Source organism: Geotrypetes seraphini, chromosome 7, assembly GCF_902459505.1.
Source record: "Geotrypetes seraphini chromosome 7, aGeoSer1.1, whole genome shotgun sequence".
NCBI lineage: Eukaryota > Metazoa > Chordata > Amphibia > Gymnophiona > Dermophiidae > Geotrypetes > Geotrypetes seraphini.
The window spans coordinates 149928722-149946408 of record NC_047090.1 but is presented as its reverse complement, the minus strand read 5'-3'; the positions used below and the strand labels follow the sequence as shown (position 1 = coordinate 149946408).

The window sequence follows — 17687 nt, the reverse complement described above, 5'->3', positions numbered from 1 at the left end:
TATGTAAATAAAAAACCAAAAAATGGTCTAAGAGACATTTGGAGCATTGAGATTGGACATCAAATTAATGCATCTCAATGGCCACTAATTTGGTCTTGGAGAATGGGATGTACAATGTCGGCATCTATGAGACAAACATGGTTCTTTTTATTACATAGAGCTTTTTGGACCCCTACCCGTTTGCAAAAATTAGACAGTTCTAAGTCTAATAGATGCTGGCATTGTAATCTAGAACCAGGGACATTAGATCATTTATTATATCATTGTCCTTATATAAAAATTTTTTGGAATTCAATTTGGCCACAAATTAATAAATTAATGGAAAATCATATTGCGATATCATATGATACAATTTTATTTGGAACAATGATGAGAAAAAAAAGTCAAATTTCACCAGAAAATAATAAGCTTTTATTAATTATGACAGGGGTTGCCATTCAACATATAACTAACAATTGGAAAAATTACAACAACCTAAATTACACATTTTGGTGGAATACAATATGTCATATTTTTAAAATGGAAAGAACAATAGCAGTACAAAAGGGGACATATATTAAATTTATAAAAATATGGGGGCCATTGACAAAATACTATAATGAATAAATAATATGATGTTTTCTTCTTCTTTTCTTTTTTTTTTTTAAAGATTTTTTTTTTTTTATGACACACATAAAGGGGGGGTAAGAAAAATTAATTTATACATAGTATGTTATAATATATTATACAAAATGTAACGTATGAAAAAAAAAGGTAATAAAAGGGTGGGGGGAGGGAAATGGGATAAAAATTGTTTAGATTATATTATATTAGATATAAAAAAGTTATTGAATATGTATCAATAGTATTCTAATATGTTGTATACTTTTTATAAAAATTTGAAAATTAAAATATTATATTACATTACATTACATTAGGGATTTCTATTCCGCCATTACCTTGCGGTTCAAGGCGGATTACAAAAGGTTAGTTTAAGGACAGGATTACAATGAATTACCGAATTACAGAATTAGAGAATTACAGAATTACAGAATTACAGAGTTACATAATTACAAAATTACATAGTGAATAGCTAGTTAGGTAAGATGTAGATCTTAAGGGTTTTTTAGAAGTCGTGTTGTTATTGCTGTTTTAGGAATTTCTTGAAAAGTGTGGTTTTTATTTCTTTTCTGAACGTCTTATAGTCTGGGGAGGTCATCAGCAGGTTGGATATCTGGTTGTCCAGTCTTGCAGCTTGTGTGGCTAGGAGGCCGTCATGTTGTTTTGTTCTTTTTACTTCTTTGGATGGGGGGGGTATGAATGGGGAGTGCGTTTTTCTGTGTCTGGTGTTGGTTGCTTGGATGAGGCGATTGTTCAGGTATGATGGGCTGTCTCCGTGTAGGGTTTTAAATAATATGCAGTAGAATTTGAATTGGATTCTTTCTTGGATTGGGAGCCAGTGTGAGTTGATAAAGGCCTCGGTGATGTGGTCGTGTTTTTTCAATGAATAGACGAGTCTTAAGGCTGTATTTTGGATTGTTTGTAGTTGTCTTATCGTGGTTGCTGGACATGGGAGGAAGAGTATGTTACAGTAGTCCAATATGCCTAGTATTAGGGATTGTACTATAAGTAGGAATTGTGTACTTTCGAAGAATTTTCGGACTTGTCTCAGGTTTCTCATGATTGCGAATGATTTTTGAGTTGTTTTGTTTATTTGCGGTTGCATTGTGCAGCATCTGTCTATGGTCATGCCTAGTAGTTTTATGGTTGTTTGGATGGGATATTTGGTTGCGTTTATGTCTAGTATGGTTGTGGTTTGGATCTTGTCGTTTTCTAGGAGGATGAATTTGGTTTTGTCTTGGTTGAGTTTAAGTTTGTGGTTTTCCATCCAGGTTGTGACTGCTTCCAGTGTTTGGTGAAGTTCGTCTGTCATGGTTGGTTTGGAATGATCGTATGGGATGAGGATGGTGATGTCATCCGCATAGCTATAGGATGTTATGCCTAGATTATCCAGATGAGTTCCTAGAGAGGCAGTGTATAGATTGAAGAGGGTGGGGGATAGTGGAGATCCTTGTGGCACGCCGCAGGGGTTTGACCAGGATTCTGATCTTTCTTTGTTAGATTTTACACTGTAGGTTCTGAGTTTTAGGAATCCTTCGAACCAGGCGTATACTTTATCTGAGATGCCTATTGCATCTAAGATCTGTAGAAGGATGTTATGGTCTACCAGGTCGAATGCCGCCGATAGGTCCAGTTGTATGAGTAGCATTTTTTTTTCCTTTACTAAGTTGTTGTCTGACGGTGTCCATGAGGGAGCCTAGTAATGTCTCTGTGCTGAAGTTTGTTCTGAATCCTGATTGCATGGGGTGGAGTAGGTTGTGGTCCTCTATGTAATTGGTGAGGAGTTTGGCTACTAGGCCTTCTATAATTTTGACATATAGCGGAATTGAGGCTATAGGTCTATAGTTAGATGGGAGGTTTTGTGGTGCCTTTGGATCTTTTTGGATTGGGGTGATGACGATTTCGCTGAGGTTGTCAGGGAATGTGCCCTCTGTGAGCGTGAATTGGATCCATTGTAGAGTTATGGTGCGGAACTTTACACTAGAGGTGGTAAGGAGATATGAGGGGCAATGGTTGAGGTCACAGGAGGCATGGCTGTATTTTTTGTAGAATTTGTTGAATTCTGACCATTGTATGTTTGGGAATTGAGTCCAAATTCTGTCTGCTGCGATTGCCTCTTTTCCTGTAGTGTGGATTGTGATTGGATTTTGCTTGGATGGGTTGAGGATGAGTGTGGCTCTGGTGTTGGTGATTTTATTCTTGAAATGTTCTGCTAAGAGGGTAGGTGATGGTGGAGGTGTGTTCGTGGTGGTAGTGTGTGGTTTAGTGTCTGTTAATTCTTTCAGGATTTGGAAAATTTTTTTGGAATCTTGTGTTTCTGTGCCTATGAGCTTGGTATAGTAGCTTTTCCTCTTGTCTTTTAGTAGATTTTTGTATAGTTTGTTGATTTTTTTCCAGTCGGTTTTTGTTTGTTCTTGGTTCTTTTTTCTCCATTTTCTTTCTAATCTTCTACACTGTCTTTTGAGTTGGAGTAATTCATTATCAAACCATTGGTCAGATTTCCTGCTGATTCTGGTTTTGGTTTGTAGGGGTGCCAGATTATCAAGGATGTTGGTGGATACATTTTTCCAGTGGGAGATGAAGTTTTTTGGGTCGCCGTCTTGGATGGTTTCGTCTACCTTTGACCAGAAAATGGTTGGGTCGATATGTTTGCGTGAGGTATATGTGGTTTTTTTTGATTGAGGTGTGTGTTTGGTTTTGGTCCAATTGATATTGAAGTTATAGATGTAGTGGTCTGACCATAGGGATGGGGACCATGTTCCGTTAGGAGTTTGGATTTCTTGATTGGATGGTTGGTGAGACATGAATGCTGCAATGTCCAGTTGATGACCTTTTTCATGCGTGGTTTGTGGGTTTAGGATCTGGAAGGATAATGCATTGAGGAAGGATAGACAGTTGTTTGCTGGTGTGGAGGTTGGGTCTTCTAGGTGTAGGTTTAGGTCTCCTAGTATGAGGTTAAAATCAGCTGTTAGTGAATTTTGGTAGATGAAGTTTTCAAATTCGGGTCTCACTGTGGTCCAGTTTCCTGGCGTTATGTAGCAGAGCAGGCAGTTTAGAGAGTTTTCCAGTGTTGTGTCTGTGAGTTGGCACGCTAGGAAATCCATTTGTGGGGTGGATACTTTCTCGAGTATGTTTAGAGTTAGGGAGTTTTTGAATATTATTGCTAGTCCTCCTCCTCTTTTTTTCTCTCTGCAGGTTACTGTTATTTTGTATCCCGGCGGGCATACCTCTTTTATTCTAGGGTCTGTGTCTGAGGTTAGCCAGGTTTCAGTGAGGAATAAGCAGTCAAGTTTTTCTGTTGTTATCCAATTTTTTATGTTTTCTGTTTTGGGTCCTAGAGATCTGATGTTGACATAGGCACATGTAAGGGAGGTCGTGTTGGACTGTGGAAAGTAAGTTGTTTCCGGGTATATGAGTGTTGTGGTGGTTGTTTGAGGTTTTGTTTTCGGGGGTGTTGATCTTCTTCTCCAGATAACAGTGATGGGGTGTTGATTGTTGGTGTGGTGGTTTGGGTATCTTGGTGTGAGTATTCTTCTGTTGGGGGTTTGGAAGTTGGTTGTGCTTGCGGTTGAGGTTGTGGTGGGTAGGTTGTTTGCTGTTGTATTCCAGCTAGAAATGAGGAGGATTATCAGGATGGTAGCTATTTTGTGTGTATTTCGGGAGGGCTTCATGTTTGATGTCTGGTTTGGAGTGTTTGGGTTGTTAGGTAGAGGGAGTGGGTCTCTCTTAGAGACCTGGTTGGAGGGGGAGGAGCGGGGTATCTTTCGCTCCTTACCTTATATTGGAGGTAGGCAGGAGGTCCGGTGGAGTGGTCTCCGGGGTGTAGGTGCTCACGTCTCTAAGGTCCGCTGGTGCTCCTCTCAGGTGCTCCACGAAGGCGCCCACTAAGAGGCAGGATTCCTCCGGTGCAGTTTTTTTTTTTTTTTTTTTTTTTTTTTTTTTTTTTTAGAAAAGTCGGCTCTCCTGTGCTGGGAGGGGGGCGGAGCAGGGCTCCCACGCTCCTCTCCTTGTGCAGAGGGGGCCGGAGAAAGAGGCAGGATTCCTCCGGTGCAGTTTTTTTTTTTTTTTTTTTTTTTTTTTTTAAGAAAGTCGGCTCTCCTGTGCTGGGAGGGGGGCGGAGCAGGGCTCCCACGCTCCTCTCCTTGTGCAGAGGGGGCCGGAGAAAGAGGCAGGGTTCCTTCGGTGGAGTATTTTCAAAGTCGGCTCTCCTGTGCTGGGAGGGGGGCGGAGCAGGGCTCCCACGCTCCTCTCCTTGTGCAGAGGGGGCCGGAGAAAGAGGCAGGGTTCCTTCGGTGGAGTCTTTTCAAAGTCGGCTCTCCTGTGCTGGGAGGGGGGCGGAGCAGGGCTCCCACGCTCCTCTCCTTGTGCAGAGGGGGCCGGAGAAAGAGGCAGGGTTCCTTCGGTGGAGTCTTTTCAAAGTCGGCTCTCCTGTGCTGGGAGGGGGGCGGAGCAGGGCTCCCACGCTCCTCTCCTTGTGCAGAGGGGGCCGGAGAAAGAGTAATTAAAGTAATGAAAGGGAGGGGGGAGGGTGAGGGGGGAAAATCAAATTCAGATATATAATGTATTAGATATAAAAGTGATAATATGTATTTATAAATTGTAATTAATTATTATGTACACTTTATGAAAAATTAGAAAATAAAAAATATTTGGAAAAAAAAAAAAAAAAAAAAACGTGCATCCCGATTGGCTGATTAGACAGCTGTAGGATGCCTACAGCTGCCTAAAATCGGGACGCACTTTGTAGAATCAGGGCCTTAGAGAATAATAATGTTTTCAATATTCTACGGAATGTTTGAAAAGAATTTAAGTCTCTTATTACAAGTGGAATTGCATTCCAAATCTCCATTAGTTTGAACATATAGGAATTCACCAGTTTTTCTTTAGATCTAATTCCCTTAAAAGAAGGGAAATAGAGTTTTAATCTTTGTGTATTTTGCAAGGACATAGATCTTTGGGCATTCTACGTTAACGGAACTAGAGATATAAAAATACCGAACAGGAGTTTAAAGACAATGCATGCACATTTAAATTGGGAGAGGGGAATTTTGAAAGCTAATTTTGCTGAAAACTGCTCTCTCACAAGTACTTATGCCCACATCCAAAAACAGGACAAGTTAGGGGGCAAGAAATCAGGGGAGGAGTCACCCCCATAGACAGGGATCATTTTGGGCTCCTTTTACGAAGGCACGTTAGGGTCTTAACGCGCAGAATAGCGCACGCTAAAATGCCGCGTGTGCTAGCCACTACCGCCTCCTCTTGAGCAGGCGGTAGTTTTTCGGCTACCGCATGCTAATCCGATGCGTGAGCTTAAAAACGCTAGTGCACCTTCGTACAAGGAGCCCTTTATGTTGGGCCCAATATGGTATCAATAAAATATGTTAGAAATATACAGTAGCATGCTTGTTTATTTGACTCTGGAAAATACAATAAACCTACAAAAATACCTGGAAAATGCTAATTCTTTCCAATAGTCTTTCTTCTGTTTCTTCTACTAAACTCACAGAAGGGACAGCAGATCCAAGCGTGGTTAGTTCTCCATTTAGAGATGCATAGTCTGCGTCAAATTCTGTCCAGTCCTAAAACACAAAGCACAATCGCTTAGTAAAAGAGTTATGAATGTACTTTATAGTTAAGAATATGTCATAATAACTACTGGCCATACACATGTCCAAAAGTCCAGAAGAAATATTTGGGGCCCTTTTAGTAAGCTATTTAAAAAGGACCTGCGAACTAAGCCCATTTTACTGCAACTGGAAAATGGCCAATTTTCTGTTTTTCCTATTAATGGCCATGTGCTAATGTTGTCCCTAAAGGTTTGATTCTCTCAATGGTGCCTAACTTATAGGCACTGGTAGGCACAGCTATCAATCAACCAGTAGATGCCACTTATAGAATCACTCTTGGCGACACCTAAGCGGGCTAAAGCATCGCTAGGCGTCCTAGAGATAGACACCAGTATATTAGGCCAGATTTTACTTGGTCTAATTTACCAGCACCTAACTATTCTCCACCCCTAACCATGCCTACTTTTCAGGTAGGCATCGTTAGGTATCTTATTACTACTACTACTATTAAGTATTTCTATAGTGCTACCAGACGCATGCAGCACTGCACAGAGTCACAAAGAAAACAGTTCCTGCTCGAAAGAGCTTACAATCTAAATAGGTAAGAAAGACAAACAAGATGTCATGGATAAAGTTAAGGGGAACGATTAATCAGCTGGCTGGGTTGGAGGGCAGAGGGGAGTACAGGACAATGAAGCCATTGTGACATCATTGATAAGGTTGGCTCTTATTGGTGGAATGAGGCATTATGACATCACAATCTCAACTCTGCTTCCAAAAGACAAACAGGATGTAATGGATACAGTTAATCAGTGGGCTGGGTTGGAGAGCAGAGGAGTAGGGTTAAGGATTGAAAGCTATATCAAAAAGGTGGGGTTTCAGTCTGCTTTTAAACAAGGGAAGGGAAGGGGCTTGATGGACAAACTTGGGTAATTTATTCCAGGCATAGGGGGCAGCTAGATGAAAGGAACGAAGTCTGGAATTGGCAGTGGAGAAGGGTAACGACTTAGGCGTCACTAGGTGCTGCGTGGATATCTTCACACAACCACTTAAGAATTTTTTTCACTTACCCCCCCCCCCCCAATCCCCTTTTACAAACCATAACACGGTTTTTAGTGCCAGCCAGGGCATTAACAGCTCCGACGCTCATATGAATTCTATGAGCTTCATATCTGTTACCGCCACGGCCGGCACTAAAAACCGTGCTATGGTTTTGTAAAAGGATGGGGGGGGGGGGTTAATATCTAGTTTAGTAACAGAAATAGTACCTTTAACAAGCGCTCTAAATGAATGCCGTGCTGGACAGCACGTTCTTGCAACAACTTGACTTGTTTGGCCAAATCTGTCCAGATTTGCTCTTTCTTGCTGAACCCAAAAGGAAGAAGCCGTGTGGAAAAGGTTTGCATCAGAAGCACACGATTGTTAAGGTCACGGAAAAAATCCTGAAAATTAAGCAGAAACGTTAACTCTTCCTTCAATGAAGTGTTTTCAAAATATGTTTACTTATCAAATCTTACTAAACACTGCTGAAGAACTTGACACAGGATTTGTTTTTGGAAATGTTCTTAAGAACCCTTAGAGCAGGGATCTCAAAGTCCCTCTTTGAGGGCCGCAATCCAGTCGGGTTTTCAGGATTTCCCCAATGAATATGCATTGAAAGAAGTACATGCACCTAGATCTCATGCATATTCATTGGGGAAATCCTGAAAACCCGACTGGATTGCGGCCCTCAAAGGAGGGACTTTGAGACCCCTGCCTTAGAGCTAGCTCTTGAGTGGAAGTTCTAAGAAAATGAAACAGGGTGAATGTGTATATCATTTTGTGCTCTCAGGGGTATACCAGAGAAAAATCTGTATGATTCTTTTATATTTCACTTTTTAATATTCTGCAACTGTGCACCGAGTGAACACTATTTCTAATTTCACAATTTGTCTGGTCCTCTTTTGTCATAATGTCTGTTACAATTCAGTTAATAAACAAAACATTAATAGGCCTTCAAACGTCAGTAATTCTAATGAAGGTTTCAGCAAGAAACCAAAATGTTGGTGAGTTACTACTATTTATAATTTCTATAGCACTACTAGACATACGCAGCACTGTACATTAAACATTCAAAAGACAGTCTCTGCTCAGTAGAGCTTACAATCTAACCATACAGACAAACAAGAAAAATAGAGGGTTCAGCATGAACTATCAGTGGATAGCTGGGTGGATGTGTGTTTGGGGGAGTGTGACTGGGTGCACTGGACGTTATGTTTGTGGATTGCCTTGCTGGTGGGAGAAGCTGTGAGGTCTATAAAATACAAATTGCTGATGGTGACGGGACTGTGGTTGAGTACAACTTCATCTACTTTGTTTTGGGGGATTCTGGCTTTAGGCCCATTTCTTGCTGTACAGTGGAGTTTATAATTGTATTGTTGGTTGATTGTCTTTGTTGCCATTGCTAATAAAGCTATTTGAAAAAAAAAAAATACTATTTTCTGCATTAATATATTGTTACACTGTACCTTGTGGTTTTGCAGATGGGGCTGTAGGACAGTTTTATTCTTAGCCCGATAGCCGCGGCTCCGTGTGAGCTTTCCTTCTCCAGTGTTTGCTAACTCTGCTATTCCATGCAGTAGGCGCTCACACAGGCCTTCTCTGATCAAAGCGTTGCTTAGATCGAACTGCCTGGCTCTCACAGTCCTCCAAGCATCATTAAGAGCTTCCTAGGAATTAAATTTAATTGGGATCATATGCCACAGAACATTTTAAAAACCTGTGCAATACACTTTAGTGCTCAAAAAAAAAAAAGCCTTTAATATTTTAGAAGGAGAAATATAGTGTCAGGACACTCTTACCTCTAATTTGTAGACTTCTTGACTAATTGAGTCAGGTATCTGGAGTCGTTCACCCTTCTCTCTTAGTGCTGTTACTTGACTTTCAAAGTCTTGCAGTTGTGGTTCCAACTCATTTGTTGTCTAAGTTAATGATACAGTAGGGTGTCAATGCAATGCATTCTCAAAACATAAAAGATTTAGTAACATAAGAGGTAATTCAGAATGGCAGGGTGACCACCATAAAGATATACGCATAACTTTGCAGAAATTCTGTATATAGGTACACAGAGAAGATATCCATAAAAGTTAGACAGTTCAGTCTGTGGGCCTCAAGAAATAGGGATGCATTTTAGCTATATTCAATGCCAAAAATTATCCACTGAACCCCTAATTGTATAAACCTGTGTTGAGCAAAGTTGTGTGCATAAGTTATAGACTGGTGTCAGTTGTACATGTAACTTAATTGTTAAATTAGCAGCGAATTGGAATTAACAATGAGAGTTTTATTATTGAAATTCTATTTTACAAATATTTGCATTTTTTACTGTATTATTGTATTTCGCTGATTGTCCAGCTCTTTTTAGTGTAAACCACCTAGAACTTTTGGTTATGGCGGTATAAAAGAATAAAGTTATTATTATTATTATTAGTTGGCGTTCTACACACTGAGGGCGCATCTAATATAATAAAACGCTAGGCCGCGCATGCGCACTCCCATCGCGTGCGTCTGTTTTCCGTGAGATGTAGGGCATCTCAGATAGGAGTGCGCATGCGCGCGAAACACTCTCTTTGCTCCCCCGAGGCGGATGTCGGACACGGCAGCTGTCGGCCCGTGCTGTTTCTTGGTCTGCCCTGCTCCTTGCCTGAAGTCCTCTCGCCTGATGTCGGATGCGGCGGCTGTCTCCCCCGAGGCAGATGTCGGACGCGGCGGCTGTCTCCCCCGAGGCGGATGATCTTATGGGAATCAATGTTCTTCGGTCTGCCCTGCTCCTTGCCTTACTATATTTTTAAGTTGAAAGACACGGAGGCAGCGGCTCCTCTCAGGATCCCCACCTGCGTCGGAAGTCCGATGCAGTCGGGGATCTTGAGAGGAGCCGCCGCCACCGTGTCTTTCAACTTAAAAATATACTAAGGCAAGGAGCAGGGCAGAACGATCTTCAAAATGGCCGCAACTACAAAGTTAACATCTTGGTGTCGTGGACTATACCTTCCCTCTCTGCACATACTAACAACAAAAATTCCACTTCAGAACTTCCCCCGGGGTCTTTTTAAACGTCCAAACACTCTCCTTTTCACTCTCAGGAGGTGAGATGGGAAAGGAAGAGTTATAACACAGCCTGGAGCATTCCCAATGTAGTCAAGGCTGAAAGGGTTCAGCAGGCACGTTGCCATTTGCGATGCAATACAGGAGAGGATAAGCAGTGATGCGGTAGGTTGGTTATGGTTTGATATTTTGTATTTTGCTTATGAGGATATGCTAAGGGTTATTTTACAGCTGCTTTACATTGTTAATGAGGCCAGTGACTAGACCGTACAGGGGGAGCAGGAAGAAGGTGATGATGGACAGGGGGGAGGTAAAACAAAGGGGCTGCTGCTGGATAAGGTGAGCAGTGATGGAGTGGTGGAGGACACAGGGGAGGTAAAAGGAAGGGATAATGGACGGGAGCAGGCAAGGGGTGGTTGTGGACAGCCAAGGAAAAACCCCCCCAAAAAATACAGAAAGCGGCTAAGGAGAGAGAAAAAGAAATAAAGACAGACACACACACACACACATATATTCTAGCACCCGTTAATGTAACGGGCTATAAGACTAGTAATCCATAAAGCTCAACCGCAAAAGGGTGTGGACCTGGATGAAGTATGGGTTGGTCAGGGGTATGTTCACAGGTTAAGGAATACTATCAGTTATGTGTCTAGCTGACGGCAACGATGTGAACATTTCCACCAGTCACTCAGCTCGCGAAAGTGCTCACATGGCCACATATGATTTGTACTCGTGGCAAATTTTAAAGCAAAAGTATCCTATTACTTTCATTTTGAGAACTGGTGCAAAGCCTTTGAGTAAAACAAATACAAGGCCTTTCTCCCAAGAGTGTAGTTATCAATGTGGACTACTGTTAAGACACGTTATTTCACCACTAACTAGTACTATTTTATGCAACGAGACCTAATTAGTAATTACTGGAGCTAACATTAAAATAACGTGTCAAGAAAATGAAATAAAGAACATATTGGATCTCTTAGGGAGAAGAGGAGATAGTGGATGCTGCGGATGGGCAGACTGGATGGGCCATTTGGCCTTTATCTACCATCGTGTTTCTATGTCTCTATGTAATAGTAGGCCATGTTGATAACTTCCCCCTCAGGGGCCGATTTGGTATAACTTGCCCAAAAAATAGGCATCAAAATGCGGGTGAGTGTTGGGTGCTAAGTGCTATTGTCCAATGTTATCTGGGCATCCAAATGCTCTTATAGACTACAGCATAAGCTGGCATTTGTGCACCAACATTTAAGCGATAGTACTTACACAAGGTCAATGGCAGGTATAAACGTTGACGCTTAAGGGCTCCTTTTACGAAGGCGCTCCCGGAGGTTGTGATAGGGCAGAGCACGCTACAGGGATTCAAAGAAGGATTGGATAAATTCCTGAACGATAGGGGGATTGAGGGGTACAGATAAAAGTAGAGACAGGTTAGGAAGAGGGGTACAGATAAAAGTAGAGGGATACAGATAAAAGTAGAGATAGGTTAGGAAGAGTATAGATAGAAGAAAAAGGGGGATCATAGGGCTATGTCAAGGAACACCGGACAGGTCATAGGCCTGCTGGGCTGCCGTGGGTGCAGACTGCTGGGTGCGATGGACCTCTGGTCTGACCCAGCAAAGGCAACTTCTTATGTCTTATGTTCTTATGAGGCATAGGAGGATATAGGTGACTAAAAATTATGCCAGGTGTACACCTGGTAGGGCCTCCGCGTGTGCGGATCGCCGGGCTAGATGGACCGAAGGTCTGATCCGGAGATGGTGCTTCTTATGTTCTTATGAGCCCTAAATGTTGCAAGTTAAGCACATAACATATTACTCTGTCAGTTACATACGTACATGTGAGTCCCGCCCATGCCTTGCCCATCGGGCCACCCCCTTGCAGATAAGCGCTACGCATGTTTAGTTCAGTGCTAAGCTTATCAAACAGTGCGTGCTTAGTATGTGTATAGCAAATATGCATATGAATTTTGTATTCATATGCACAAATGCTTCTACTCTGTAATCTTAGCAGGATTAGATAATGAAAACGGTTTAGCCAGCTGCTGACCAGTTCAATTGTTTGATCGAGGCTAGCTGCTAATATTCAGCAGCCCTTAATAATAATAATAATTTTATAGTTCGAGGCGGTTTTCAACAAGAGGTGCTGGACAATCAGCGAAGTGGTTACAATACAAAGTCATCGAATATAAGGTACAGGTTGGGAGAAGAGATACACTATAAGATTCTTAGGTCACAATCGATTAAACAAATTTGTTTTTATTGATTTTCTAAAACTGAAGTAGGATGAGGAATGCATGATAATGTTACTCAGCCAGTCGTTCCATTTACCTGCCTGGGAGGCAAGAGTTCTGTCCAGGAATCTTTTGTAGCGGCAGTCCTTTATGTTCAAATGATTTTTATTATTTCTACCAGAACATACAAATAGAAGTTGCATACATATCCAAAGAATAACAGTGCAAGCTCACTCCCTCCCTCCCCTCCCCTCCCTCCCTTCCCTCCCCACCCCGACAGTCCAATGCCACTACCAAGACTGAGAGTGTAAGATAGTCCTAACGATTCAAGAGTCTACTGCGAGCATACGGTGTGAGGTCCTGCCAGAAGCATTCCCAGGTCTGACAGAATTTGCGGCCCGGTCCACGATCTAAATCACCCACTAGTCTCCGCTCCAGCGTCGCATGAACAATCATCAACGCTCTCCATTGAGCGTAGGGAGGTGGATCTCGGGACAGCCAGTTAGTAAGAATTGCTTTCTTCCCCATCAAAAGCACTCTAGTGACAAAAGCTGAAGCGGCAGTCCTTTAAAGATGGAAAGGTGAACATATGAATTCTGCGCGTGGGCCTAATAGAACTGTCCAGATTAACAGGCTAAATGCCACTGAATATCGTGGTTAACGTCAAGCTCAAAGCCGGATACATTGGAGGTGTTCCTTGGGCAGAGTCAGCACGTGGAAGAGTGGCCTAGTGGTTAGGGCTGTAGCCTCAGCATCCTGAGGTTGCAGGTTCAAGCCCAGCGCTGTTCCTTCTGCCCCTGGGCAAGTCACTAACACTCCATTACCCCAGGTACATTAGTCAGATTGTGAGCCCACCGGGACAGATAGGGAGAAATACTTCAGTACCTGAATGTAAACCACTTAGGGCTCCTTTTACAAAGGTGCGCTAGCGGTTTTAGTGCACGCTAAAATATCCCACACGCTAGCCGCTACCGCCTCCTTTTAAGAAGATGGTAATTTTTTGGCTAGCGTGCACTAATCCTGTGCGTACGCTAAAAACGCTAGTGCACCTTTGTAAAAGGAGCCCTTAGACTATAAGTGGTCTATAAATAGTAAATAAAATAAATATTCAGCCCTTAAGCAATCAGGTTTACTGCATAAATGAGTCTGCAGAAAGGTCTATCCTATTTTTATGCAGTATGCCATGTCCGCTTAAGCGCTGAATATCAACTTAAGTGCCTATGTCTTGACCATTTAAAAATAACTGGCTATTCAGAGCCGAAGCCTACACAGATCCTGGCTCAGAAATTTCAGGAATAACGCTGTTAGCAAAACATTCACCACCCTAACGGACTGAAGCTGACCTCTAAGATTATACAACGAGGGGGTTAATGGGCACTGTATGAAAATTGTCCCATGAATTGTCCCAAACATTTGCATAACTTCAATAAAGATGAAAAGCTCTGAGGGAATGCAGTGCTAAAATACACATGCAGTGCATTTGGAAACAGAAAAAAAAAAATCACTTATTTTTCTATTGTTTGGGAATGGGTGCATAATGACTACCCTTCAGGCTTGGGGGAGGGGGGAGAACTGAAAGACACAGAATGAATGGCACACAGAACCAAGTTAAGCAGAAGATAAGTCAGGCACAGTTACAGGTGGACCATGGCTTCTCCACCCAGTGAGTGACAATGGCACAGACCAGTGAGAATAGAACTGGAGGCAGCGTCAGCACCTGCATTTTGTAGTACCTACCCAAGTTAATCTAAAAAAAGAAAAAAAAGATTGCTGGCTATGTCACTGAGATGAGTATTTGTTGTAAAGTTTCCCCCCCCTCCCTTCTGAGCATATATCGTGTTTCCCTGAAAATAAGACAGTGCTTTATATTAATTTTGGGCCCAAAAAACGCACTAAGGCTTATTTTCTGGGGTGTCTTATTTTTTCCATGTACAACAATCATCTCTCCCTTCCTCTCCCCCCATGTGCAGCATCATTCCTCCCCTCTCACCCCTTATGCATCAGAACCCCACCGACCCTCCCTCCATCAGACTGACATACCTCTGCTCCGAGGTCTCCTAAAGCAGCAGGGGTGGGGGTTGCTGAATTGACAAGTCTGATTTTTTTCAGCCAATCAGGCAGCACTAGTGTCAGGGATGGAGTCAAGGAGTGTCGGGGACATTCGGGGGTCAATCTTAACTAGGGCTTATTTTTGGGGTAGGGTTTATATTAGGAACACCTTTAAAAATCATGCTAGGGCTTATTTTCGGGGAAACAGGATATAATAATATGCTTTAGATGTAAAGTCTCAGGTGGCATCTCAGCTTAGCTGTCTGTGTGTGCACGATTAAAGTGTTCCTTTAGTAAGATGCATCAAAATTAATTTAAATCATGGAGAAAGAAATAGTGCAATAAAATGCACCATATTTAATTTAAAAGAGAAAAAGCTCGCATTTGGGAACTTATGAACCTTAAAAATGTGTTAGTACCTGTGCAGCCAATGCATAAAAAAGAACCAAAACTCTATTCTTGTGTCTCAGTGCTATATATGTGTTTGTTTAAGGACAGCAGAGGAAAGTATTGTGAAATAAAGTTACCTGAAGCTGTTCTGCCACACTTTGACCATTTCTGTCACTCAACGATTGGTGCAGAATGGACTTTTTATCAGTCAAGGAGTCATAGAGTGTCCTAATTTCATTCTGTGAAAGGAATATGGATCAATAAGTGTATCTGCTGAAAAATGATAAATTGGAGCAAGAACAATTGAATTGTCAACTTTGTGGAGCAATAAATTTTGTCCAACTGAACACCAACAGTGCTGACTGGTTTTCTGTCTACTCCGTTGTCGACTTTTTTAGTAGACTGGCCACACAGACATTCCAGCAGAGCAGAAGGGCACTAGGGGTTACCAAACATCTGGATTTACCCAGACACGCCCTCTTTTTTTAAAGGACTGTCCAGGCATCCTGACAGCTTTTCAAAACCCGGCCACTTTTGAAAAGCTTCCAGCTCAGGAACACGTCAGGCAGGAGGGCATCTGTGCATGCGCGGATGCAACGCAGTGACATCACCTGCATGCATGTGTGTGTTGTCATAGCGTCACATGTGAGCATGCCCTCCTGATGTGGCTCTGAGCCCAAGAAGAGAACATAAGAATTGCCGCTGCTGGGTCAGACCAGTGGTCCATCGTGCCAAGCAGTCCGCTCACGCGGTGGCCCTTTGGTCAAGGACCAGTGCCCTAATTCAGTCTAGCCTTACCTGCATAGAAACATAGAAACATAGAAAAATGATGGCAGAAAAGGGCCAAAGCCCATCAGGTCTGCCCACTCTAGTGACCCTTCTCCTTGAGTTTGCTCACCACCCCCTGCCCTTACCTTAGAGATCCCACATGAATATCCCATTTATTTTTGAAATCTGCCACGCTGTTGGCCTCAATCACCTGCCGTGGGAGTTCATTCCAATGATCGACCACCCTCTCAGTGAAAAAATACTTTCTGAAGTCACCATGAAATTTCCCTCCCCTGATTTTCAGCGGATGCCCTCTGGTGGACGAAGGTCCCATAAGACGGAAGATATCCTCTTCCACCTCGATACGACCCGTGATATATTTAAATGCGTATGTTCTGGTTCAACAGGAACTTGTCTAACTTTGTCTTGAATCCTTGGAGGGTGTTTTCCCCTATAACAGAATCCGGAAGAGCGTTCCAGTTTTCTACTACTCTCTGGGTGAAGAAGAACTTCCTTACGTTTGTACGGAATCAATCCACTTTTAACGGAATCGATCCCCTCAATCTCTCTACCTTGGAGAGGGTGAACAACCTGTCTTTATCTACTAAGTCTATTCTCTTGGCTGGGGCGTGACTGGGCTGATTTGAACTGGGTGGGCCTGGGGGCGGGGCCAAGGGTCCAGATTTTACGATCGTAAAATCTGGTAACCCTAGGGGGGCACTGCAGTGAACTTCACATTTAAAGGCCCAGGTATACATCTCACCATAACTCCCTTATAGTGTATGGTAAGCTCTCCAAAACCCACTGGACCCAAATGTACACCACCCCAATAGCCCTTATGCCAGCAGATGTTGCCTATATGTAGATGCAGTGGGATCTGGGTGGGTTTTGGAGGGTTCACATGTTACCATTATACAGTATGTGTAGACCCCCATCTCTTGTTTCATTAGACCACACCAGGAACTTGCAAGCTTCTTTATTTGGACTGGATATGACATCTGAGGCTATTATACTCTGAGGCATATACCGTTTCATTCACATCTTTGGGGGGTGGGAGGTGGTCAGTGACCACTCAGGGAGTGTGGGGGCCTCATGCCTTCGCCTCTCCAGGGTTCATCTGGTCAATTTAGGTACCTTTTGTTAAAGCAGATCTAGCCCCAAACATCCAAATTGTACCCAAATTGTTCAATTATTGCAGAAAAATGTCTAAATTGTAAGCCTACTCTAGTCCCGCCCAAACTACGCCCCTTTAGATTTAGACGCACTGTTGACAACCACCATAGAAATCAGTCTATACAATGGGTTCTGAAAATAGAGAACTTGAAGGATTTGGAGAATAACGTCCATCTGCCCCTTTATGCCACTTTTTTGAATGTTTTTCTTATTTGAAAATGAGCCCCTATATCTGTGTATAGGCCCTGCCCATTTGCCACCCACACCCTGCCCAGTCCCTCCTCTACTCAATAGCAGGAAATCTGGGTAGCACACACATTAGCACAAGTTGTCATGCCAATTTTCTCATTTCCAGTCTACGTGCATAAATTGTTATTTTTATATGGGTAAATATATTTGAAAATGATCCCAGTATGCGTACATTGTACTGTATCCAAAATCAGTTGTCTTATTCTCTATATCAGCCATTCTCAAACCTGCTGGATTTGCATGCATGCATATTGATTAGGGATATCCTGAAAAATCGATGGGCTGGTGATCCCCAGGCAAATTTGAGAGTCACTAATATTTTGCAAGATAACAAGATATATATGTATGAAGAATAAAAGCAAACACCAGGACATAGTGGGAGTGTGTGGTGCAGCCTCAGCACCCTGAGGTTGTGGGTTCGAATCCCACACTCTTCCTTGTGACTCTGGGCAAGTCACTTAATCCCCATTGCCCCAGGTACGTTAGATAGAGTGGGGGCCTACTGGGACAGTTAGGGAAAAATGCTTGAGTACCTGAATAATTTGTAATTCGCACAGAATTGTAGGATATGCGGAATA

At 42.6% G+C, this 17687-nt stretch overlaps 1 protein-coding gene across 7 annotated transcripts in view; it reads right to left on the bottom strand.

Moving 5' to 3' along the window:
- Positions 1-17687, bottom strand: part of SYNE2 (spectrin repeat containing nuclear envelope protein 2) — a 654322-nt gene that overhangs the window by 235444 nt on the left and 401191 nt on the right. For all 7 annotated transcript variants that reach the window (XM_033952730.1, XM_033952735.1, XM_033952736.1 and 4 more), the window contains 5 exons: positions 15057-15158; positions 9008-9127; positions 8675-8875; positions 7436-7609; positions 6048-6179 (listed from right to left, as the gene is read on the bottom strand). In XM_033952730.1, coding sequence (XP_033808621.1) covers positions 6048-6179; positions 7436-7609; positions 8675-8875; positions 9008-9127; positions 15057-15158 — 729 coding nt within the window. The remainder of the gene's footprint in view (positions 1-6047; positions 6180-7435; positions 7610-8674; positions 8876-9007; positions 9128-15056; positions 15159-17687) is intronic.